Source organism: Denticeps clupeoides, chromosome 4, assembly GCF_900700375.1.
Source record: "Denticeps clupeoides chromosome 4, fDenClu1.1, whole genome shotgun sequence".
Classification (NCBI taxonomy): Eukaryota; Metazoa; Chordata; class Actinopteri; order Clupeiformes; family Denticipitidae; genus Denticeps; species Denticeps clupeoides.
In genome coordinates, this window is record NC_041710.1 from 16,350,386 (window position 1) to 16,370,506 (window position 20,121).

The following is a 20,121-nucleotide window of genomic DNA, read 5'->3' on the forward strand; positions in this document are numbered from 1 at the left end:
TACCCTGTGAAGCTCAGCTGTGCTAGTGCGCATATCTGCAGCACAGGGACTGTGACTCAGCAGGTCTCCTCATTCAGTGCCGCCCTAACAAGCTGTTCTGACTTGACTAATTCCCCTTAGCCCCGCCGTAGTGCTGACACAGTTCAAGACGACTAATCCAGCAGCCGGATCCATAGCCCTTCCTCAGAATTGCCAAATCCCCAACAGCCGCCACATGGAGGAAATGTGATAGGCCACAACAGTGAACCGGTAATACCCAATGTCGCTTCTCCTTTTCCTCCCCTACATTCTCTATTCACAGACTGCCTCACTGTCAGAGGTTGGTCCATTTTCTTTAAGATTGGACCAGCATCAATTGAACTTCCGTAACTTAAAATACTCAGTGTTCAGAAAAAATACTCTTTCGAAGACAAAAAAGGTATAAAAAGGTATTTAATTGTTTTTTTTTTACAAAATGGTTGCACAGCTTTCATAGTAAAACAGTGTAGGAAGATCCCTGAGTAAAATAAATAGAAGTAATAAAACTAAGAACAAAACAAAGGGTACTAAGTGTAAATCAGTATACTGGTTCCTATTTAGACACACGCAATGTCATGCAATGTATGCAACACAATTTGTAATATGTTAATGATGCTATAACATAAGACAGAAAATAAACAGGATGTTTGTCCGGCGTTATTTGAAATGGCCCATGGTAAGGTAGTGGTTCTCTTCAGCCTGCTCCCGCCTCATAAAGTGCATGTAGGAGGGCTCGTGAAAAGTCTTTTTACGGAGTGGCCCTCATTCGTTGAAGTCATCCAGTATGTGGCAGTTGTGACTGTGTTAGCTGTGCGGGCAGGGCACGTCCATGTGAACTGGGTAGGCCAGCCGCACATCAAGGGCCTGGTTGTGCTGGACCAGAGAGGTTTGGTGGTAGTGAGCAACCAGGTCCTTTAGAGACCTGTAAAGGTTGTAGGGTTCGGCAAAGCCATAGCCTCGCGGTGTGCAGTAGATTATGCAGTGCTTTACCTGGTTCTGCAACCTGTTTCAAAGAGAAAGAGACAATAAATAATGAGTATAACAATTTACAGACAGCTTAGGAACATTCCAGTTGAACGATTATAAATTAAACGATTATAAAATCTGGGCCATGTTTAAAGTTGCTTTTAAATACTCAAATACCCCATTTTTTAAGTGGCTCTAGTAAATACAATAAGGCCTGAGAGTAAATTTAACACAGTTTAGGGGACAAGGAGGATAGGCTGCACATTGTGAAGTGTGATAAAATCGCTGTAATGCTGTAATGCTCTTTTGAAAGAGCTTATTGCTTTAATATCCTGTTACCAGTGCTGCGAAAACAGTTAAGAGGCAACTGAGTTCATCAACAATTAGGCTCATCTCCCAGCATGTAATAGAACACGCTGTACTTTTCACAACAAAGCCAGGTTAAGAGCGTTATCCTCAGGTGAACTCACACAACAGAGCAGGCATAGCAGCCCTTTTTGCTGCTGTGACGAATAAGGAAGGCTCCATCTGGCTTCCCAGCCAGCAGCTCCTCTGCCTCCACACGGCTCAAATCTCCAACAAACCAGCTTGCCTCCTCCATCACAAAGTGGGGACTATGGGACATACCAGTCACACATGCACCTATAAAAACAGCTTTACAGACAATCTGACATCTTTATGCATGTTCAAGTTTATGCTCACCTGAGATACGGATTAAGTATCTTGCGGAGCTGCTTGACGTGTGTCTCCAGGCCTGTTTCTTTGCTGAATTTCTCTGGGATTGCTGGGTTGTTGGTTTCCAGATACAATTTGTCATCAAGAAACTTGTGTTGCTGAGATTTCAGCTTCTGGCACATTGTGCTGATCCTTAAGAGAAGGTCACATATAAGCACATATAAATATGTGACAAATAAAACCCTGAAGTTGCCTTTAAGTGGAAAAAATGTCACATGGTGCCTTAAAAGGAGCACTTACAGTATTTTTCCATGGGTCCCCTTCTATACCCACATGAATAAGGTGCTCTTATGAGTAGAATAAATACTTTCATGGATATGTGGGTGTCCCTACATGTGGGGAAGTATCATATTGTCACGGTTCCCCACCGTGTATTTTTGTGAGAGAGATGTGCATTATATTACATATTACAAATACTTCAAATACTGAATATACATTTCCAAAAATGTATTTAAAGCTGTCTAAGGTAAATGAAGCTTGAAATCTGGCATTGTATCTGTTGAGCCACTTCATCATGCTGAAGGAACTGAATGGATCAAACGTACCAGTTTACATCCCTCATGATTCTGTCATTGTGACGTATGCCACACCTCCCCTCCAGTGTAGTCACAAAATCTCTGAAGACATCAACAGCAATTCTTTTTTTCCTTATTTCCTAGAGTACACAATGAGAAAAGGCTTACTTCACATTACTAATAGTAAAGCAAGGTGCCATTCTTGAGTTCCAATTGTCCAATTTACAAAATATGTAAATATTAATAATAATACACATGATAAAGTGTGTCATACATTTACATTACATTTACGGCATTTAACAGACGCCCTTATCCAGAGCGCAATAAGTAATTAAAGGACAGTCCCCCTGGAGACACTCAGGGTTAGGTGTCTTGCTCAGGGACTACAATGGTAGTACCTGGGTTTGAACCCTGGTTTTCTGGTTCAGAGGTGAGTGTGTTAGCAACTACCACCCTGTTTAAAAGGTCATATTCCTCAGTAACCACTTAGACCAGGTTCTGACTGCCCAAATGTCTCTCCCTCACAACTCTGAAACTATCCTCCTACATAATCTTAAGATCACCCTGCACATTTGCATCACTGTCAAAAAAACATCACAGTAAATTATCATACTGTTATCAGCATTGTTCAAAATTGCTTACCTGGCAAACACGGGAAACTGGGTGGGCAAGAGCAACATCCAGTGCAGCATTGTACTGGGCCAGTGAGTGGTGCTGGAAGTGCTTAATCAGGTCCACCACAGAGCTGAAAGTGAATGGCTCGGAGAAGCCATATTTGCCATTTTGGTAGTGGATCTTTATAAGCTTGTTGTCGCCATTTTTCCTGAATCATTGACAAAAACGGATGGTGAATACAATATTTTTTTAAATGACATCCCATCAACATTAAAAAAGCAGCATTAATCTTCAAGCTACCTCAGTGTTAACGTGTACTCCCCCTTTATTCTGGAAGAGGCATCTCGGACTAGAAAGGTGCCATCTGGGCTATCCTGCAACATCTCACTAACAGCCTCCCTGTAAAGAAAATATTATTTTATAAAAAGTTATTTTATTTTTTGCGTCACTTAATTACACACTCTTACAGGTTTTATCTGGCGTCAGCTCACCTTGACACATCACCCCAGTACCACTCAGCGTCTTGCAGGGAGCTGGTCATGGACTGGTCCAGCACAGGAGGTTCAAATCCCAGGCCTGCGTGAACAGCATGATTCTTCTATTCTCCATACATTTCCAAAGACTGGAAGCCATATTTAAAACGTATTCCTTCAAATATTTACTGGTGGGGACTTAGAAATAGAATAAATAGATAGCTGTACCCAGTTGTCTACGTAGAACCTTCAAGGCCGCCAAAGAAAACACGGCGCCAACTACCACTGCGCTTTAACCAAGCCGTTTTTCTGTATGATATGAATTAATCTGGCTCGGACCCAAAAATGACGCGTCACTCACCTGTCCCGCGGATATAATCGGCGACATAATCATCACAGTCACCGTGCATAGGACACGTACCTGTAGGACGCTTCTGATCCATGTCGATGTAAAACAAGAGATCCTCAGGCATCTTGCTCGTGCATCATCAGAATGAGTAAAAGGTTGTTAAAGTGGTATTTCAAATGCAACATCAATTGGTCTCGCAAGAAAGTATTAAACTTTCTCACAAAGCCACCAAATTGTCGTACTTCGTAGTACACTCCACAGTCTGCGAGCCTCGCATAATGAGTGTGGCGGTCAAGTGTCCCGCACTGAAATATGGCAAGACGTCGGAGGCACCATTACAAACACTGATCCTTTCCAAACACTCTCACTGCCTTTCTGACTTTCTCTAATAATGAAATATCAATTGCGCGATGTCTACAGGGATGGTAACTGGGTGTAATATTGTCAAGGGGAACTCCGAATGAATGTAATAAAGTCATTGACATCAGCCTGCTCCCCCCACACGTCATAGTAATGGTACAGTCCGCCGCTCGGCGATAGCGTGACATCTCATCACAGAATGATGCAAGTGCAGGTTACAGCTTTAACATTAGGTACGCTGTAAATCTGTTTGTAATTGTTATCTTTGTTGATTACGTATTCATTTGTCGCAATAAATGTTGTGTCTCGATGTTTTTTTCTGACTCCAGATGTCACAATATTATTCGTTTATCGTTTCGATCATCACAAATTATCATGGCATTAGTTTTACTGTGTAAGACTAAATGAGGAAGTCCAGTAGTAGTATTTGTTAGAGTGTGTTCATCATTCTCGGGGGTCTGTATGCAGTTTTTGACCAGACCTTTTGACCCTTGCTGCGATTTATGACCCGCTATAGTTTGCTCCCATCAGGCAGAGGTTGTTGAAAGAGGAACAGGCCCACCTTCTTGCATTCGGATTCTACTTTTCACGGTTAAGAAATTATCTAGATATGCATTTGAGAGTGCGATCATAAAGAATTAATACAGTTCATGCATAATCATCCTTGCATAATGCCTGATGAAAGCGCAAGGGTTGTACACACATAATGTATGTAAATCATTTTGCCACACAGAATGGTTGTGGGAGATAACTGCTAACAGTCAACTGAAAATTAGGTGAATAATAAGTGTGCGTGTGTGTGTGTGTGGTAAGAATTCTCAGATTTAGGCAGCCATGATTGAATGAGGATCAGCCAGGCTAATCTGGTGCTTTCTGGGCTTGGGGCAATACTGTGATCCGTTCCAACTGGACACTGACAGGATGTGTGCTGCTAGGGTCCTGGAAGGTTACCTCGGGGTAGAAGTGGTTTAGTACTATCAGCTAGAAACATAGAGTCTCAGAAGCATAAAGGCCTGTTATTAATTAACAAACCACAGGACAGATTTTTACCATAATCCTGTGACCGAGGATTGGGAACAGTAATGCCTAATGAAGTGAATTAATTTGCTATTTATGTGTCTGAGGCGTTGTCTGACAGGTGTGTAGCTCAGTGAACTGTATAAAGAACAATTACAGATGAAAGGCACATAATTAGAACAATTTCTAGGTACTGGTGGAGGTAGGGGTGTAAGGAAACACCAACTATCTAAGACTGGTCTCCTTTACGCCTCTTTTTCGCTTTTAAAAAATAATTTCTCATGTATGAACACCACAAAGCACCCACAAATGGGTAACAATGCAGAGAAAAGTCAGAGACATTATTCCATATGAAAAGCTAAAATTAAATAACCAATGTCATTGTACTACAATGTTAAATGGCAGAAATCAACATTTTAAAGCAGGCAGGGCTTAGAGTGGCCCACATTTAATGGCCCACTGTTTAAGAATTAACACTGTTTTTCATGCTGTTACTCTGAGGATCAGCACTGGGAACTGAGCAGCCATTGTCACCATGCCTCACTAGATTTACTGCCTCTCTCTTTGTGGTAACCTTCACCTCTGACCTGTCTCACCCGCTCAGTAATTTCAGGGCTTGTGGGATGCCCTTTCTCTTGTTTCATGACCCTATTCACTTTTTGTTGGCTGTAAAAGGAACATTGCATGTCTCTGAAGCAATTAAAACTCAAACTAGCCAAACTTTTCATTAAACATGCAGAATGTAAGGCGTATATATATATATATATAATATTTTATAATGTATTTTGTTGTACTGTCATTACTCTAAAAAATACAAAACTACAAAAATTACAAAAAATCTGAATCCAGTTAAGTAATTAAACAGTGCAAATTAAATTAGGTAAAATAACACACAAACCAAATACCCAAATTAACTCAAAACAATAAAAATGAACTAGAATTTCTACATTTTATATGAGTCTGTACAAACAAGAGCATATTGTTTTGGTCACATGTTTTATTGCCAGTTACAAAGAATTCACACACCATACTGCACACACACCATACACACCACACACACCATACTGCCACCACCACTGCCACCAAAAAAAAAAACTGATCAGGGCATTTACACTCTTTTCTGTCCTCAATATTTACACACTAGTTTTATTCAAATTTCAACCAACATGAAGATTTCAATAACATTTATCCAAGAAACTTTACATAACTGATTACACACAGTGTATTCTGAACAAAATATAGAACTGAGCTGCAAGGCATTGAGCTAGAAACCACAATTCACACACAATTATAGTAAATACAAATCATGGCTCAGAATCTAGAATTGTAATTATACACTTCTATGATATATACTAATTATAATTATATATTTTTTGTTACAATTATTCATTAACCGTTAATATCTTATTAATTTAAAAATACAAACAAAAAATCAAATAAAGCATAAATATTTATGATGAAACGGTCTTTACATATTATCCTGGCCTGACTTTGTGGGGTAATCCAGTTCCATGTTCTGGTTTGGAGTTTGGTGTTAACTGTGTGTGCTACTGATTTCCAGATTGTGTTCACCCATGTTGCTATGTATAAATCTACCATGGTTGTGTCTTGTTCTAGAAACACTAGAGTTCTAGAAACACTAACTAACCACAGATCTTCTTTGCATGTAGGATTCCTCAAATCCCAGATAGCCTCAGTGGTCTAGGGCGGACATACCATCACTTTTCCATCACAGGGCTCCTTGTTCTTTACACTGAAGATAGTTCGTACATTGTCCTGTTTCAGAATAGGTTTGGGACCAATCACACATCTACCCGGTAAGTATCTGCCATGACTTTAGTATCAACATGCCATGAATCCTGACCAAAAGTCAATCTGAAGAAATGTTCCCCAAAACCTGCAAGGATCCTCCACCATGCTTCACTGTTACCTGCAGAAATGCATTATCATGCCAATCTCCAGACCCTCAGCAAACAAACTTTTTCTCCAGCCAGATATTTCAAATTTTGACCAGCCCAGACTGATGTAAGTATTTAGTAAGCATTCTTAGTTTACTGCTACTTAAGTACTCTTTTACTACTCCTTCATAGAAAGTGTCATATAATCAGAAGGTTCCGTAATCACAAGGTTGCCGGTTCGAATCCTGATCCGCCATGGCACCTCAGATGCGACTGAGGTGCCATTGAGCAAAGCACCATCCCCACAAACTGCTCCCCGGGCACCTGTCATGGCTGCCCACTGCTCACTCAGGGTGATGGGTTAAATGCAGAGGACAAATTTCACTGTATGCATCGTGTGCTGTGCTGCTGTATATCACATGTGACAATCACTTCACTTTACCTGTTTACCTGTTATTAAGTCTTGGATCAACAGGAGTTATCAGATGGCTAGATTACAGAAGAGCAGCACTGCCCTCTGCAGGAGTCAAACAACAAACTACTCGAAAATATATATTCTTAATTTCAATGATTAAGCTTCGAAATATCGAATAGCATTGTTCAAAAGTTAAGCAAAGCCTTCTTCTTTTTAGATGTAAAACAGACTCTCTAGACAGACGCTTTTGCATTTCATTAGACCATGAGCACTAGATTCATTCTGCATAATGCAACATATTGCACTTTGCGTGGAAACGCCATACTTAATAACCCAGCTGGAGACATGCAGAGCGGCGAGTTATAAATTTAGCTGCGAGTTATGAAAACAGATCTTGGACGCCTGACTGGCCAGTCGAACGCGCGCGGCGCGTGCACGAGGTCTGCGTCGAGTCACGTGCGCCTCCGCTCGGTAACGCGCGTCCCACACGGTGACGAGCGAGCGGGGCGGGACGCAGAGGACGTCGCGCTTTACAACTTTTTAGATTACCATTATCATGGTGAGTTTTCCACGCTTGCTAAGTGTCGAGCACTTGCGGTATTTTGTCGCCCTTTCACTGAAGAAATAATAATTAAAAAAAGGTTGCGGCGAGGGCGGTGTGTGAGTGTCCACGATTATGTGATTTAAACGGATTTAGCTCGACCGTGGTTAAAAAAAGAACCCGCACTCCCCACCCACGTGGGCGTGGAAGCGGCCCTCCGGGCTGCGAATGAATATGTTTTATGGATCGTGGTAGGCAGATGGTGTGTAGTTCTTCAACTAAGGTTGGAGGGAACCCAATCTGGCAGGAAAAAGATATCGAAGTGCATGATTCATAATACGACAGTGTGAAAGCAACCTATAGACTCCACTCAGTAATAGTTTTGGTTTGTTTCGCATGATATCTTTATTAAATGATGCCACAGTGTAATTGCACTGTCACACAGTGAGAATTACATTAAAATCTATTTCTAAATTACTAAGCAGTTCTTCTGTCTTATGAATTCCTCAGTGTGACTAATTAAGTTGAACTTTTTAGGGAAGGTTAGCTCCACTTGAATAAAGTGAACTGATTAAAATCTCTTTTTTTATCATGTGTACATTAATCTGACAAATGCTTTTGTCTGCAGTTCACCTGCCTGAGGATTTGCCGCTACGCTTCTTTATTTTAACATTATTTAACATTTAACATTATTTTTTATTTTAACAACTTTTTAAATTAATACGAGTTCCCCTAGAATGTCTATGGTCCTGCAGTGCCTAGATATGGGGATCTGTATAAAGTGTGCTTTGGTTATTCTGCTTCTCCATTCAGACAGTCGGATCTGGAATGTCTCCCCTTATGTCATCAGAACGGGAAAAGTTACCTCCCCTTTTTCATGCTTTTTCCGCCCAGAGAATTTCCCACCCCTGCCCTAAAAAAGGAACACCATCCATCATTTTACATTTACAGCATTTATCAGACGCCCTTATCCAGAGCGACTTACAATCAGTAGGTTCAGGGACAGTCCCCCTGGAGACACTCAGGGTTAAGTGTCTTGCTCAGGGACACAATGGTAGTATGCGGGATTTGAACCTGGGTCTTATGGTTCATAGGCGAGTGTGTTACTCACAAGGCTACAGCCACACCCTTGGCTTCCAAACGTGTGAAGTATTGCAGTTGCTCTGTGATTGGATGTTAAATGAGCACAAATTAATTTTTAGGTTCAGTCACACACTCTGAAGAACCAGTGAGTAAATTGTATTTTTATTGGAAAAACGCAGACACGACTTCCTGTCTGTACGAAAGATTGTGGTTGGTGAATGGTGCTGATGACATCATTTCTGTGAAGGCCTCCTCAACTTCTATAGGCCTCTCTCCTCCTCATCCTGCCTCTCTCCTCCTCTTTTGCATTTAAAGCTACAGACACAGAAACAGCGCGTCCCGGTGAATTTTCATTGTGGGACTGGGTAAAAGTGGCTGAATTTCTGAAAAAGACTTCAGATACACAAAAGCAAACCTTTAACTAATAAGAAATGATCATTAGCTCTGTCAAATGATTGAAGGGGCCTGGTTATTGCAGGATGAAGAGAACCCGGTGGCCTTGGCTGATATTTGCCTGGCCTGGATCTGCTTGAACCTCCGGCAGCTATGTGAGAGGCGTTCTGATGGATCCTTGTGTTTCCACCGTTGTCCCGTGTTCCCACAGGAGCTAGCTGACCAGCTGCTGTGCAGGATGGCAGAGGAGGGTGAGTGAGAGGGATGCAGAGTTGCGTGCATGGCCTATTTTTAATTCACTTCACACACCTGGTGCCTTTGGATCGTGGCTCTTATGGCTGATCATTTGTCACGTTGATGAGGTCTTCCTTTCATCTCCAGGTGTCCTAAATGATGGCACCATCGGCATCTTCCGCAGCCATGAGCATCTGCGTCTTCGTCGTGCGTTGCTCCGCTCCTCACATCTCTCTGCTGAGCCTTTCCGCTTAGCTATATGTCCTCATCGTCTGCAAGAGCTGGACGTATCCCGGATCAAGGGTGACCTGACTGTCTCAGATGTTCTGCTCAGCCTGGCTAATGAGGAATGCCGAGAAAGCCTTCAGAAACTGGTTTTGACTGGTTTGGATCTAAGGGGTGAGAATGTAGAGGCCAGTTCACTCAGCTTCAGTGCTTTACGTGGTGTGAAGAGCCTGGGACTGGCTGGGACAGAGCTTGATGATTCTGGCCTGGAGGACGTTTCTGCACTCCCTCTGTTGGAAGCTCTGGATATCTCTAACACAAATGTGACAGATCTTAGAGCCCTCCTGGGCTGCCAGGCCAGCCTGCGGTCCCTCACTGCCCATGGACTCACATGTCTGGACATGACCCCTGCTCAACTCTTGTACGTTCTGAGCCATTTGCCAGGTCTCCGGCACCTGGACCTCTCAGACAACACGCTCAATGCAGACAGAGACTGTGTGGTCAAGCAGCTGCTGGAGGAGCCAGGCATTCTCCCATCTCTGGTGTCCCTGGATGTTTCTGGGCATAGGGAGCTCACAGATGCAGCCATCCAAGCCTTCGTGGAAGCAAGACCTGGAATGACCTTTATTGGCCTACTGGCTACCCAAGCAGGTTTCTGTGACTTCTTTACTGGGAAAAGCAAGTTAAAGGTCAGTATCAGGACTGTTACCACCCATTAATTAATAAACCAATTAACCAATTATTAATAATATGTTGCATAACATCTGCTGTTGTAGTAGTCTGGTGAACAGCATATTTATTATAACACATGATGCTGCTGTGCACCTTATAAGGCCTTCTGCAGTGCAGTGTAAAGGAAACTGCCGTGAGACTCTTGTAAGCTCTCCTTGGTGATTCATGGTGGTTTTTATATAATTATCACATAACACAGGGTAGGTCGTTTCAGAAATGACCTTTTCGATGCTTTAAATGAAGTATAATATTTTGTTGCAGGTGGCTGGAGAGGCCAACATCGCCCAGATCAGTGAAGCTTTGCACAGGTACAGTGAAAGGGAGTGCTTTGTCCGTGAGGCTCTTGTTCATCTCTACAGCCTGACTAATGACAGTGATGAACCTCAGCCAGATGTCTTAAAGGCACAGTTTTTCATCTCCTTTTGATTGTTTCATTTATTGTAGTCCTTGCAAAAGCAACAAAAATGCATTATTGATAATTTGCTCTATTGGTCTGAATATAAGACTTATTTTTTTAATATTTGTCTTAAAACGTGGTGTCATTATTTGTGGCCTAAATAAAAACACATTGCTGGTAGATGGCACCACATATGATAGTGTATCCATTAGTCTTGTGCAATATGTTTTAAAATATTCCTGTGTTGGTTGCAGTTTCTGTTCCTGCTTTTTTGGTAAGTTAATTGTTTCTCTTTGAATAAAGCTGACCAGGTGACCACTCTCTGATCTCTAGCTGGTATCAACAGCAATGCAGAGCCATGCACACTCTTTGCATGTCCAGCTGTTGGCCACTGCCTGTGTCTTCAACCTCACAAGTCAAGATCTGGCCATCGGCATTCCACTGAGGCTTCTGGGGAATATAGTTCGACAGCTCCTGGCGGCTATGAGGAATTTTCCTAACCATGAGCAGGTGTATACAGACCACATAACATCCAGCTTTAACAGTTTACATTCACTATAGACTGATGACTAATAGCAGACCAGGGCCCCAACAAATTTGGAGCCCTATGCAGATGACAGCGTAAAATGCTGCATTGAGGGTGTTTACAGAACACTTCCACACGAACGTACTAAACAGCAGTTTAGTACGGTGTTACCTTTAAAAATGAGGCAAGTCTTATTGTATGTATTCTTATTATATTACTACTACAGCTTAATAGGCTTTTCTAAGCAGGTAAATTTATGTGGGCTTGTTCTTTTATATTAACACACATTAATACCAACTAGTTTAAACAAACCAACTAGTTTTAAGACTTTTTTGCCCCTCTGTTTGTAAATGACTATCATCAATCATCAATCATGATGTCACAGTCACAGCTTCTGTTCTGACTCATCTATATGTTGCATAGTTAGTTCATTGTCTATAGTTCTTGACAAATCTATACAAAATGCATCTGTTCATGGACCTGTCTATAGTTATTTTTTTTCCAAATAAGCAGGAAAGTGCAATAAATATGTTTTACCTGAAATAATGAATAGTAATGATTAATAATCGTGATTACAATAGTGATAAAAACAATCGGGATTCAAATTTTGTAGCCCTATTGCTTATGCCACGGGCCGGTCTTCTGTTGAGCTACTTCATCGAGTTAGGCTACCATAGCGCGCATCGATCACCTAACCCTAACCATAAACCAGCAAGTTTAGGTTTAGGTAAACCTTATAAATCCTATCCCTGTGGAAGAGCTCCCGAGCCTTTCTGCGCACATTCAGGTCTTGATATGTAGCATGATTCGATACAACACCAGCCTGACTAATAGTGTTCTTACCTGTCTAAAACGTCAAACACTAATTATTTTCTCAGAATGTTTTTTTGATCATAAAGTCTTTCCAGTTGCAGAAAAACTGCTTGCTGACACTCTGCAGTGACCGAATCTTGCAGGATGTCCCATTTGATAGGTCTGTAATTTGCTTTTCCTTAACCAGTCTGTAACTGGTCTACAGACTGCTGCCCTGTTTCGACCTAATTCTCAGGCTTTTTGTCGGCCCAGGTTTGAAGCAGCTAAACTTGTTATGATGTGGCTGAGCACTCGTGAGGACCAGACCCTGCAGAGGATGGCTGTAGCCATTGTCTCCATTCTGGTGTCCAAGGTAGATTTTGGAACAAGCATCAGATCCATTAGACAGTTATTCATACCAGTAACTAATGTTCTGAATGGGTCATGTGTTTTTCTTTTACACCAGTGTCTGCATCAGAGTGCATTAGGTACAAAAGAGCTGAAAACTAATTCTTAACAGCTTTTGTAGCCACTTTTCAACTTTACAAGCAAAAATGATCAAATATGACAAATTATTAATGACAGAACTCTGACTACATGAGCAGTAGAGTGGTATTTTAAGAGGACATCATACTTGTGTTTCTCCAGCTGACAACTGAGGAAACCACACAGCTTGGTGCTGAAGCTTTTATTATGAAGGTAGAGTTTCCATTACCAGAGCCACCAGTACAGCCTGTATGCTCAGTTACTGGGTTTCCTGGTTACTGTCTGTCCTTGTGTCTCTGCAGCAACTTCTTTGCATCGTCCAGCAGAAGGCCTCAGTGGGTGTTGTTGACTCCACCCTAAAGTTTGCCCTCAGTGCACTGTGGAATCTGACTGACGAGACCCCCACTGCTTGCCAACACTTCATCGAGTGCCAGGGTCTTGAGCTGTATGTCGAGGTGCTGGAGGTAAACCTCTCCTGTACACACTGAGAATTTTTGAGCAGATGCTGAATGATTGTGTTGTCTTTAATTTCTTTGTATCTTTAATATCTTCTACAGTCTTACTATTCAGAGTCATCCATCCAGCAGAAGGTCTTGGGCTTGTTGGTGGGTGTATTTTTGCTATGCAGATATAGATATCGGTCTGTATTTTTCTAGTGTAATGCAAGATGTTGCATTCACTAATGTAACTGCATTTATGTCTTCTGGACTTACAGACAGATAAAAATATATATACAGATACAAACATGAATACACTGCTTGCTTGGAGAGCAGCACAGCAGTCATTTGTTCAACAGTTATTTCACAGAGAAGACACTAAATTAAGTTTTAAACAGAGAGCTTGTAGGCATGATCCATTAAACAGCTCTCATGTCCAATTTCAAGACAAATTATACCTGCTCCTGTAAATAAATCATAGTCAAAGGCATCCATCTCCTGTTTCCCTCTGTTTGCTCCTGATACCCCTTGATATGCAGTGAATTTTTTTTCTTACAATTTACATTTTATTTAGGGCCTCATAAAAGCTTTTTGAGCATAATGACACTTTGCCATAGATGTACACACTCAAACACTCATCCTATGCTCCTAGAACAACATAGCAGAGGTTGCAGAGCTGCGAACAGAGCTTTTGGATGAAGACCTGGTTCAGCATGTGCTCAACCTCCTGCAGAGCCCCGAGGTGGAGGTCGGGGTCAGTTACTTTGCAGGTGGTATTCTGGCCAACCTGGCATCCTCCGGAGAGGCTACCTGGAACCTGGACCTGGAACTTCGGAACATTGTCGTGGCAAAACTGGTACTTCTGTTAAATTGTGTGCAAACCACTGTGTTCCTTTTCTCTTGCTGAGTTTCATATTCTCATATCGCAGCACTCTGCCATTATGACATGGACCCCACCTGAACGTGAGATGGTGTCTTATAGGTAAGGGCCAAAAGTTATTAATCACCAAGTCTATGCATAAACCTATAAGCTGCACTAGAAGTACAACATATATGGAGTCAACCATTATTTATTCTAATATTCACTGACATTCACTAATATTGTTTTCTGTAAAACACAGGACATTCCAGCCATTCTACCCATTACTTGACAGTTCTCAACCCACGGGAGTGCAGCTCTGGGCTGTCTGGGCAATGAACCTTGTCTGTGGGCAGAATGGTGAGATAACATAACCCTCCAGGAATCTGTCCCATATGCAGATCTTTATAATTCCATGACTAAATTTAATAAACTTAGTAACTACATTGAATGACATCTATACTCACCAACTGATCCTGTGTGTGGTAATGGGTAACCCAACTTTTACTGGGCAGTAAATCTGTGATCCCACACAAATTTCCCTTTTTTTCAGTCTGTACCTCGTTTTATCAGATATTATTAGGCTGTGTTTCTGATGGAGGCCCAGGAAAAGTTCAATCACCAATCAATAGTCCTTTTGTCAGTTATGGCATAAAGCCAATATTAAACCAGTAGCTCCTGTTTATAATGTATATTGATCTCACTGCACTGATGGCAAGGTTTTAATACAAATGGAAGATTCTGGATGTCCACCAAAAACAGATGGATGGCCCATCCTGATCACCCACTCTAGATTGTATTTATTTGAGTTAAAGGTTTTTGGACAAGCTCTAATACTTAATAATTGTTTTTCTTTTTTAGCCCCACACTATGGCAAAATGCTCCAAGATGAAGGTGGGTTTGCACTACTGAAGACCTTAATAACTCATCCCAACACTCACAACGATGTCCGGAGACTGGCAGAGGGCATTCTGTGTAGTTTAGAGCAACAGCAGTGTCTTGGATAGGCTTTCAATAAACGTGCAGTATCAGAACTACCAAGCAGACAGTGAGGGAGAGAGGAAAGCAGCCTTTTATCTTCATGACTTGTGTTTCTCTTTCATCTTTTTTTTCCACTACAGAGGTGTTTTGAGACTCCCAGAGAGCCTCTGTGAGCATGTGTAATCAGGCACTGGTGTTACGCAGACTGTGGCAACAGACATCGGTCTTCAGGTTCAGTCTGATGGTTCTCAGGGTGGCATGAACTCCGTTTCAAATAGACTGTTAATCGGTAACCGATTTCGGCGTGTGGAGTCTGCTTGAAAATATGAACAGGCACAGGCTTAGCTGATCATATATTGAAATAGGCTTGCTGATATATATGAACGAAAACCATGTATAAGTTACTTTTCTGAGATGGATGGGAAGTAGGCTCCGCCCACCATTTAGCCTTCGGAATGCTGGCTACGTATATAGATGTGAGAAGTCTGTCTGTTTAACGCAGCGTTTAACCTTAGCACCCACAGACAGCTGCAGTACTATTCTTACAGGACCTGCTCACGGAAATAGTTCCGCAGGGTATCTTCTTTTATCTTTGAGATTTGTGGAGACAGAAATCTTCATGACAACGGTAACTGGATCACCTGCTGCTTACTTTTGTTGTTGTGGCAACAAAGACGATATGGATTGAAATTTTGCTGGGATGTGGTACATCCTGAATCCTTCATGGGTTTATGGAATGTGACAGCTGCTATACACATAGGCTAATCTGTGTGTGATTATCAAGACTGTATTAAAATGACAAAGTGACCATTATAATGCTCACTAGGACAAATAATGTATACATGGACATTTAGCTATTTATTCATTGCTAATTGGTTGATTGAAACCAATTCGAGCTTCATCGTAATACTCAGTATTTTGAACGGCAACATGTCTCTTTTTTGGATGTGAATAGAAGTGGACAAGTAAGAGGCTGGATTGATGCTAGTGACTCAGCAGCCCTTTCCAGAGAAGGCGTACAGTGTGCACAGCCCCAGGAAATCAGATATTACCGCACATGAGTGACAAAGGCCAGCACATTTTCAGTTTGTGTTCACTTATACCAACGTTAAATAAAAAGGATTATAACTGAATTCCAGTGTGGTTCATCTCAACGTGATGGACAAGTACATCCCACCACAAAACGTTATATTCATCGTTCAGAAACGAAACATTCGACTACACTTTGTTTACAGAGTCATAGTAATGTTAATAATAGGAATATTATTACAGTCATAGTTAGAATACTAATAGTTGATAACTAACTGAAATATTTGCACAGTAATGAGTATTTTTTTTAATGAATATACTAATTGGACATTAATATAATGCTTTGTCATTTCATCACTGATTATGATGATTTTTAGTTCCTGTTGACGTGCCGAGCTCCACACACCTGTCACCTGTCCCATTGCGGAGCAGGTTTCCACCCGCAATGGAAAGAAAGCAGTTCCGCTGTTCCCATGCCCTCTTCTTTCTTACTCTTTTACTTCCTCCTTTTCCTCGGAGTCAAGTTCCCCGTTCTTCCTTTTCACATGTCGCTCAAGCAGCACCATCACGACCCCCGCCAACCAGGCCAGCACAGTGCCAGCTGCAAAGATCACAAAGCCGATAGCCACGAAGAACAAGTAGTCCTGGTGGCCGAGACTCGGGTGGCATTGTGCCCGCAGGTTGAGGCCCAGTTCTGCGAGTCGCCTGCCCCTCATTTCCGGGGGGCTCTCACACACCGTCAGCCCTTCGTCTGCAAAGGAAACAATCAAGACAGTTAAATCTTTTTACTAATGATTTGTATTTAATTGTGAGGAGATTATATGCTGACTGGGGAAACGCTTTAAGTTCAATACAATTTCTTCAGCAGCCAAATTCCAAAAACCTGGAATATTGCAATTTAATTAGATGCCAAAAACTTATAACATTTTAATGGTTTCTAGTATACATCCAAACTTGTAGGAAAGAAAAATAAAAATATGGAATTGCATGTAGTCACCGTCATAGGCTGTTGCGCTCTGATCCTCTTCGTCACCCATGCAACTAACCCCTTCGGCAGAGTGATGCCATACAGATATTAATATAATTAAACAATATGAAACCTTGTCATTGACATTACTAAGTAATTCCCTTCTAATCTTTAACTTAAAATGTGTACATTACAAATAATAAACTATTCTATTTCTTTAATGGAAACATAACGGTCATAAAACATAAAGCTCATCTTATCTTAATGGCTCTACCATTACAAATGAAGATACTCATAGTGGGGTAGCGGTGGCCTAGCGGGGTAGGAAACTGACCCGTGATCAGCAAAGCACCGTCCCCACACACTGCTCCCTGGGCGCCTGTCATGGCTGCCCACTGCTCACCAAGGGTGATGGTTAAAAGCAGAGGACACGTTTCGTCGTGTCACTGTTGTGTTTCACAATCACTTCACTTTCACTTTTCACAAGAATCTGTATTTTGAAGCAATATTAGGTCTTTTAGGTAATATTTACCATTCAGGCTGCACACACACACATTCATATAATAAACCATATACAAGAAACTTTACTTAAGCATGCCCAAAAAAACAGTACACACCCGATCCTTTGTGCCTGGTTTGTTGTGCCTGGTTTGGGAACAGCCACAGTATTGTTCTTCAGGAGGACCTAGTGCCCCAGTGACACTCATTTAAGAGCACAGTGGCTCTTCCATTTCTCTGTGTGTTTCCTCTTCAAATTAATAGTTAATTGCAAAACTAAGACAGTTTTGTTTGTTTGTTTCGGTTCTCCAAGATTATTACGTTTCAAAGTGAACTTCTAATAATTCAAACATGTTACATCCCTCCCAGTGTCTGTAAGTGGACACACTCCTTTATTCGTGTCCCTGCGTTTATCCATAAAATAAAATAAAAAAAAAAACCCACAATGTTTCTCAGTATGATCTGCAACATAATCCTGTCTTCATCTGTGTAACCAAACTCGCAGTTAAAGCCCCCCATTCTTTCTCAGAGCTAACTTACACCCCCCCTTCCGAACCGGCTATTTTCAGCCGCTCGTCTTACATAATGAAATGCTAATCTTCAGTCTTCAGGCCCCGGCCCCGTCCCGACGTAAACGCGGCGGGGCTTTCACCGCCGTGATTTACTCCGATGTGTGGAAGGGGCGAACGTGGGTGGGTGGGTGGGGGGAAATAGGACAGCACACGAGGGAGTAGTTTCGGGGTCGACGTGCGCCAGACGTCCGGCCGGATCAGACCACGCACTGCCGCGCCGAGCCGCGCTGCTAATTAACGCAATTAGGCTCGGAGTCCTCTCGCGTGGCCGCGCGTCTCGAGTGGGCCCCGCGGCTCCGGGACTGATGTGGTTCGGGCGGGGACTGGCGTTTCAACGAGTCTTTCACGTGTCCTGTCTTGACGATTTGACAGTCTTGACAGTGACCATAAAGATTTATATACATGAGCTCAGTGCGCCTTGTGTCATGATCAAGTACGATGTTCAGCAATGAGTAAATTGTACATTTTGGGTCAGACATTTGTGCTGTTATGTGATAAATTGATCATAGACGGAAAGCCTGGTCCGTGTCGTGCACAACGGGACAGAAAGTGCCTCCCGTACCTTGGAACCGGAACGTGTCCGTCTGCAGCCACAGGCACAGGTCCTCCGTGTCGCAGCCGCAGCGCCACGGGTTCCCGCTGAGGCCGAGCGAGCGCAGGGCGGGCAGGGCGAGCAGGGCGCTGACGTTGAGGGCGCTCAGGTTGTTGCGACTCACGTCCAGCACCTGGAGCGCCGCGTCCTCCGCGAACGCCGTGGCGTGGATGTCCGACAGGCGCGGGTTGTCCGTCAGCCGCAGCATCACCAGGCTCAGCAGGGGGACGAACGTGTGGTCCTCGATGCGCACGAAGTTGTTGTAGGACAGGTCCAGGTAGACGAGGTGGCGCAGGTTGCCGAACGTGGACTCGGACACGTCGCTCAGGGAGTTGTTGCTGCAGTCCAGGTACGCGAGGTCGGACAGGAAGTTGAGCTGCAGCGCGGGCAGCTCGTCCAGGCGGTTGTTGGAGATGATCAGCTGCCGGGTGGGCAGCGGCAGGTCGGCGGGGAAGACGCGCAGCCGCTGGCCCGAGCACTGGACCACGAGCTGGTCGTCGCACACGCAGCGCTCCGGGCAGCCGGCGGAGAGGGGGGGTCCCGGGGCGACCCTCACGCCGAGCAGCAGCAGCAGCACGACCACCGGCGCCCGGCGCATGGTCCCGCCGTCCTCATCACCACGGACGGTCTCCGCCGGTTCATTTATCCAGCGCCGAGCAGGCTGCTCATTGTTCACAGTTAGTGGGGTAACGCAGCGCCACCCTCCCCACGCGCGTGGAGACGAGCACGAGGGAGGGAGAGGGGCGGGTCCGGTTCATTACCACTGGAGGATAAGACGAGGCTGGAAAATGGAACCCCTAATCCGAAGGTTGCCGGTTCCAATCCCGAGCACTGCTCCCCGGGCGCCTGTCATGGCTGCCCACTGCTCACCACGGGTGATGGTTAAAAGCAGAGGACACATTTCGTTGTGTCACCCTGTGCTGTGCTGCGGTGTTTCGCAATGACAATCACTTAACTCTCATATTTTATAGAAATGAAAACCCAACCCCACTCCTAGTTATGTTGGATCTCGACAATTACTACTCTGGGCAGAACCCTGTTATTATAACATACACAAAATCCTCACCGCGACCACCAAATTCAGACAGTAAAAGTAAAACGAGGAATTGTTCGCTCTCATGGCATGGAAGGTTGAGCAGTAATCCTCAATTTAAAAAAAAATGTAACAAAACAGTATTAAAAATACCGTCATTTTATTTCTAATGACGTAATTGATCACAGAAGTGGATGTTTCATTGGCATCAGTAAAACTCGTATTAGTTGATATTTATGGGCTGTAATGAATATTAATGTTAATTTAATAATTGTGGTGTGTCTGCTTAAATGTGGTGTGGTGCTCACTGAATTATTCATTCAAAAACATAAATATGACACAATCTTTCATGTTTATAGTCACATTTTAATTAAAAATGTGGC

The 20,121-nt window shown here is 43.0% G+C and overlaps 3 protein-coding genes across 4 annotated transcripts; 1 reads left to right on the top strand and 2 right to left on the bottom strand.

Annotated features, from left to right (window-relative positions):
• Positions 1 to 415: 415 nt before the first annotated feature.
• On the bottom strand, positions 416 to 4,083 carry pik3r3a (phosphoinositide-3-kinase, regulatory subunit 3a (gamma)). Its single transcript, XM_028977435.1, has 8 exons — positions 3,744 to 4,083; positions 3,341 to 3,425; positions 3,150 to 3,248; positions 2,877 to 3,057; positions 2,265 to 2,374; positions 1,687 to 1,851; positions 1,455 to 1,598; positions 416 to 1,021 (listed from the first exon to the last, which is right to left on the bottom strand). Exons 1-8 carry the CDS (start codon positions 3,793 to 3,795, stop codon positions 823 to 825), a joined length of 1,035 nt encoding a protein of 344 aa, XP_028833268.1. The 5' UTR covers positions 3,796 to 4,083; the 3' UTR covers positions 416 to 822.
• Positions 4,084 to 7,828: 3,745 nt separating this feature from the next.
• On the top strand, positions 7,829 to 16,180 carry zyg11l (zyg-11 family member, cell cycle regulator, like). 2 transcript variants are annotated; one of them, XM_028976171.1, is made up of 14 exons: positions 7,829 to 7,920; positions 9,464 to 9,629; positions 9,760 to 10,526; positions 10,831 to 10,971; positions 11,300 to 11,476; positions 12,401 to 12,465; positions 12,558 to 12,657; positions 12,933 to 12,983; positions 13,073 to 13,234; positions 13,328 to 13,375; positions 13,860 to 14,063; positions 14,137 to 14,189; positions 14,329 to 14,426; positions 14,928 to 16,180. In XM_028976171.1, exons 1-14 carry the CDS (start codon positions 7,918 to 7,920, stop codon positions 15,071 to 15,073), a joined length of 2,181 nt encoding a protein of 726 aa, XP_028832004.1. In that variant the 5' UTR covers positions 7,829 to 7,917; the 3' UTR covers positions 15,074 to 16,180. The 2 variants fall into 2 exon arrangements, with proteins under 2 accessions (XP_028832004.1, XP_028832005.1); XM_028976172.1 differs by having other exon boundaries at positions 7,864 to 7,920; positions 9,590 to 9,629.
• On the bottom strand, positions 15,991 to 19,568 carry LOC114788049 (leucine-rich repeat-containing protein 52). Its single transcript, XM_028976181.1, has 2 exons — positions 18,676 to 19,568; positions 15,991 to 16,827 (listed from the first exon to the last, which is right to left on the bottom strand). Exons 1-2 carry the CDS (start codon positions 19,301 to 19,303, stop codon positions 16,565 to 16,567), a joined length of 891 nt encoding a protein of 296 aa, XP_028832014.1. The 5' UTR covers positions 19,304 to 19,568; the 3' UTR covers positions 15,991 to 16,564.
• Positions 19,569 to 20,121: the final 553 nt, after the last annotated feature.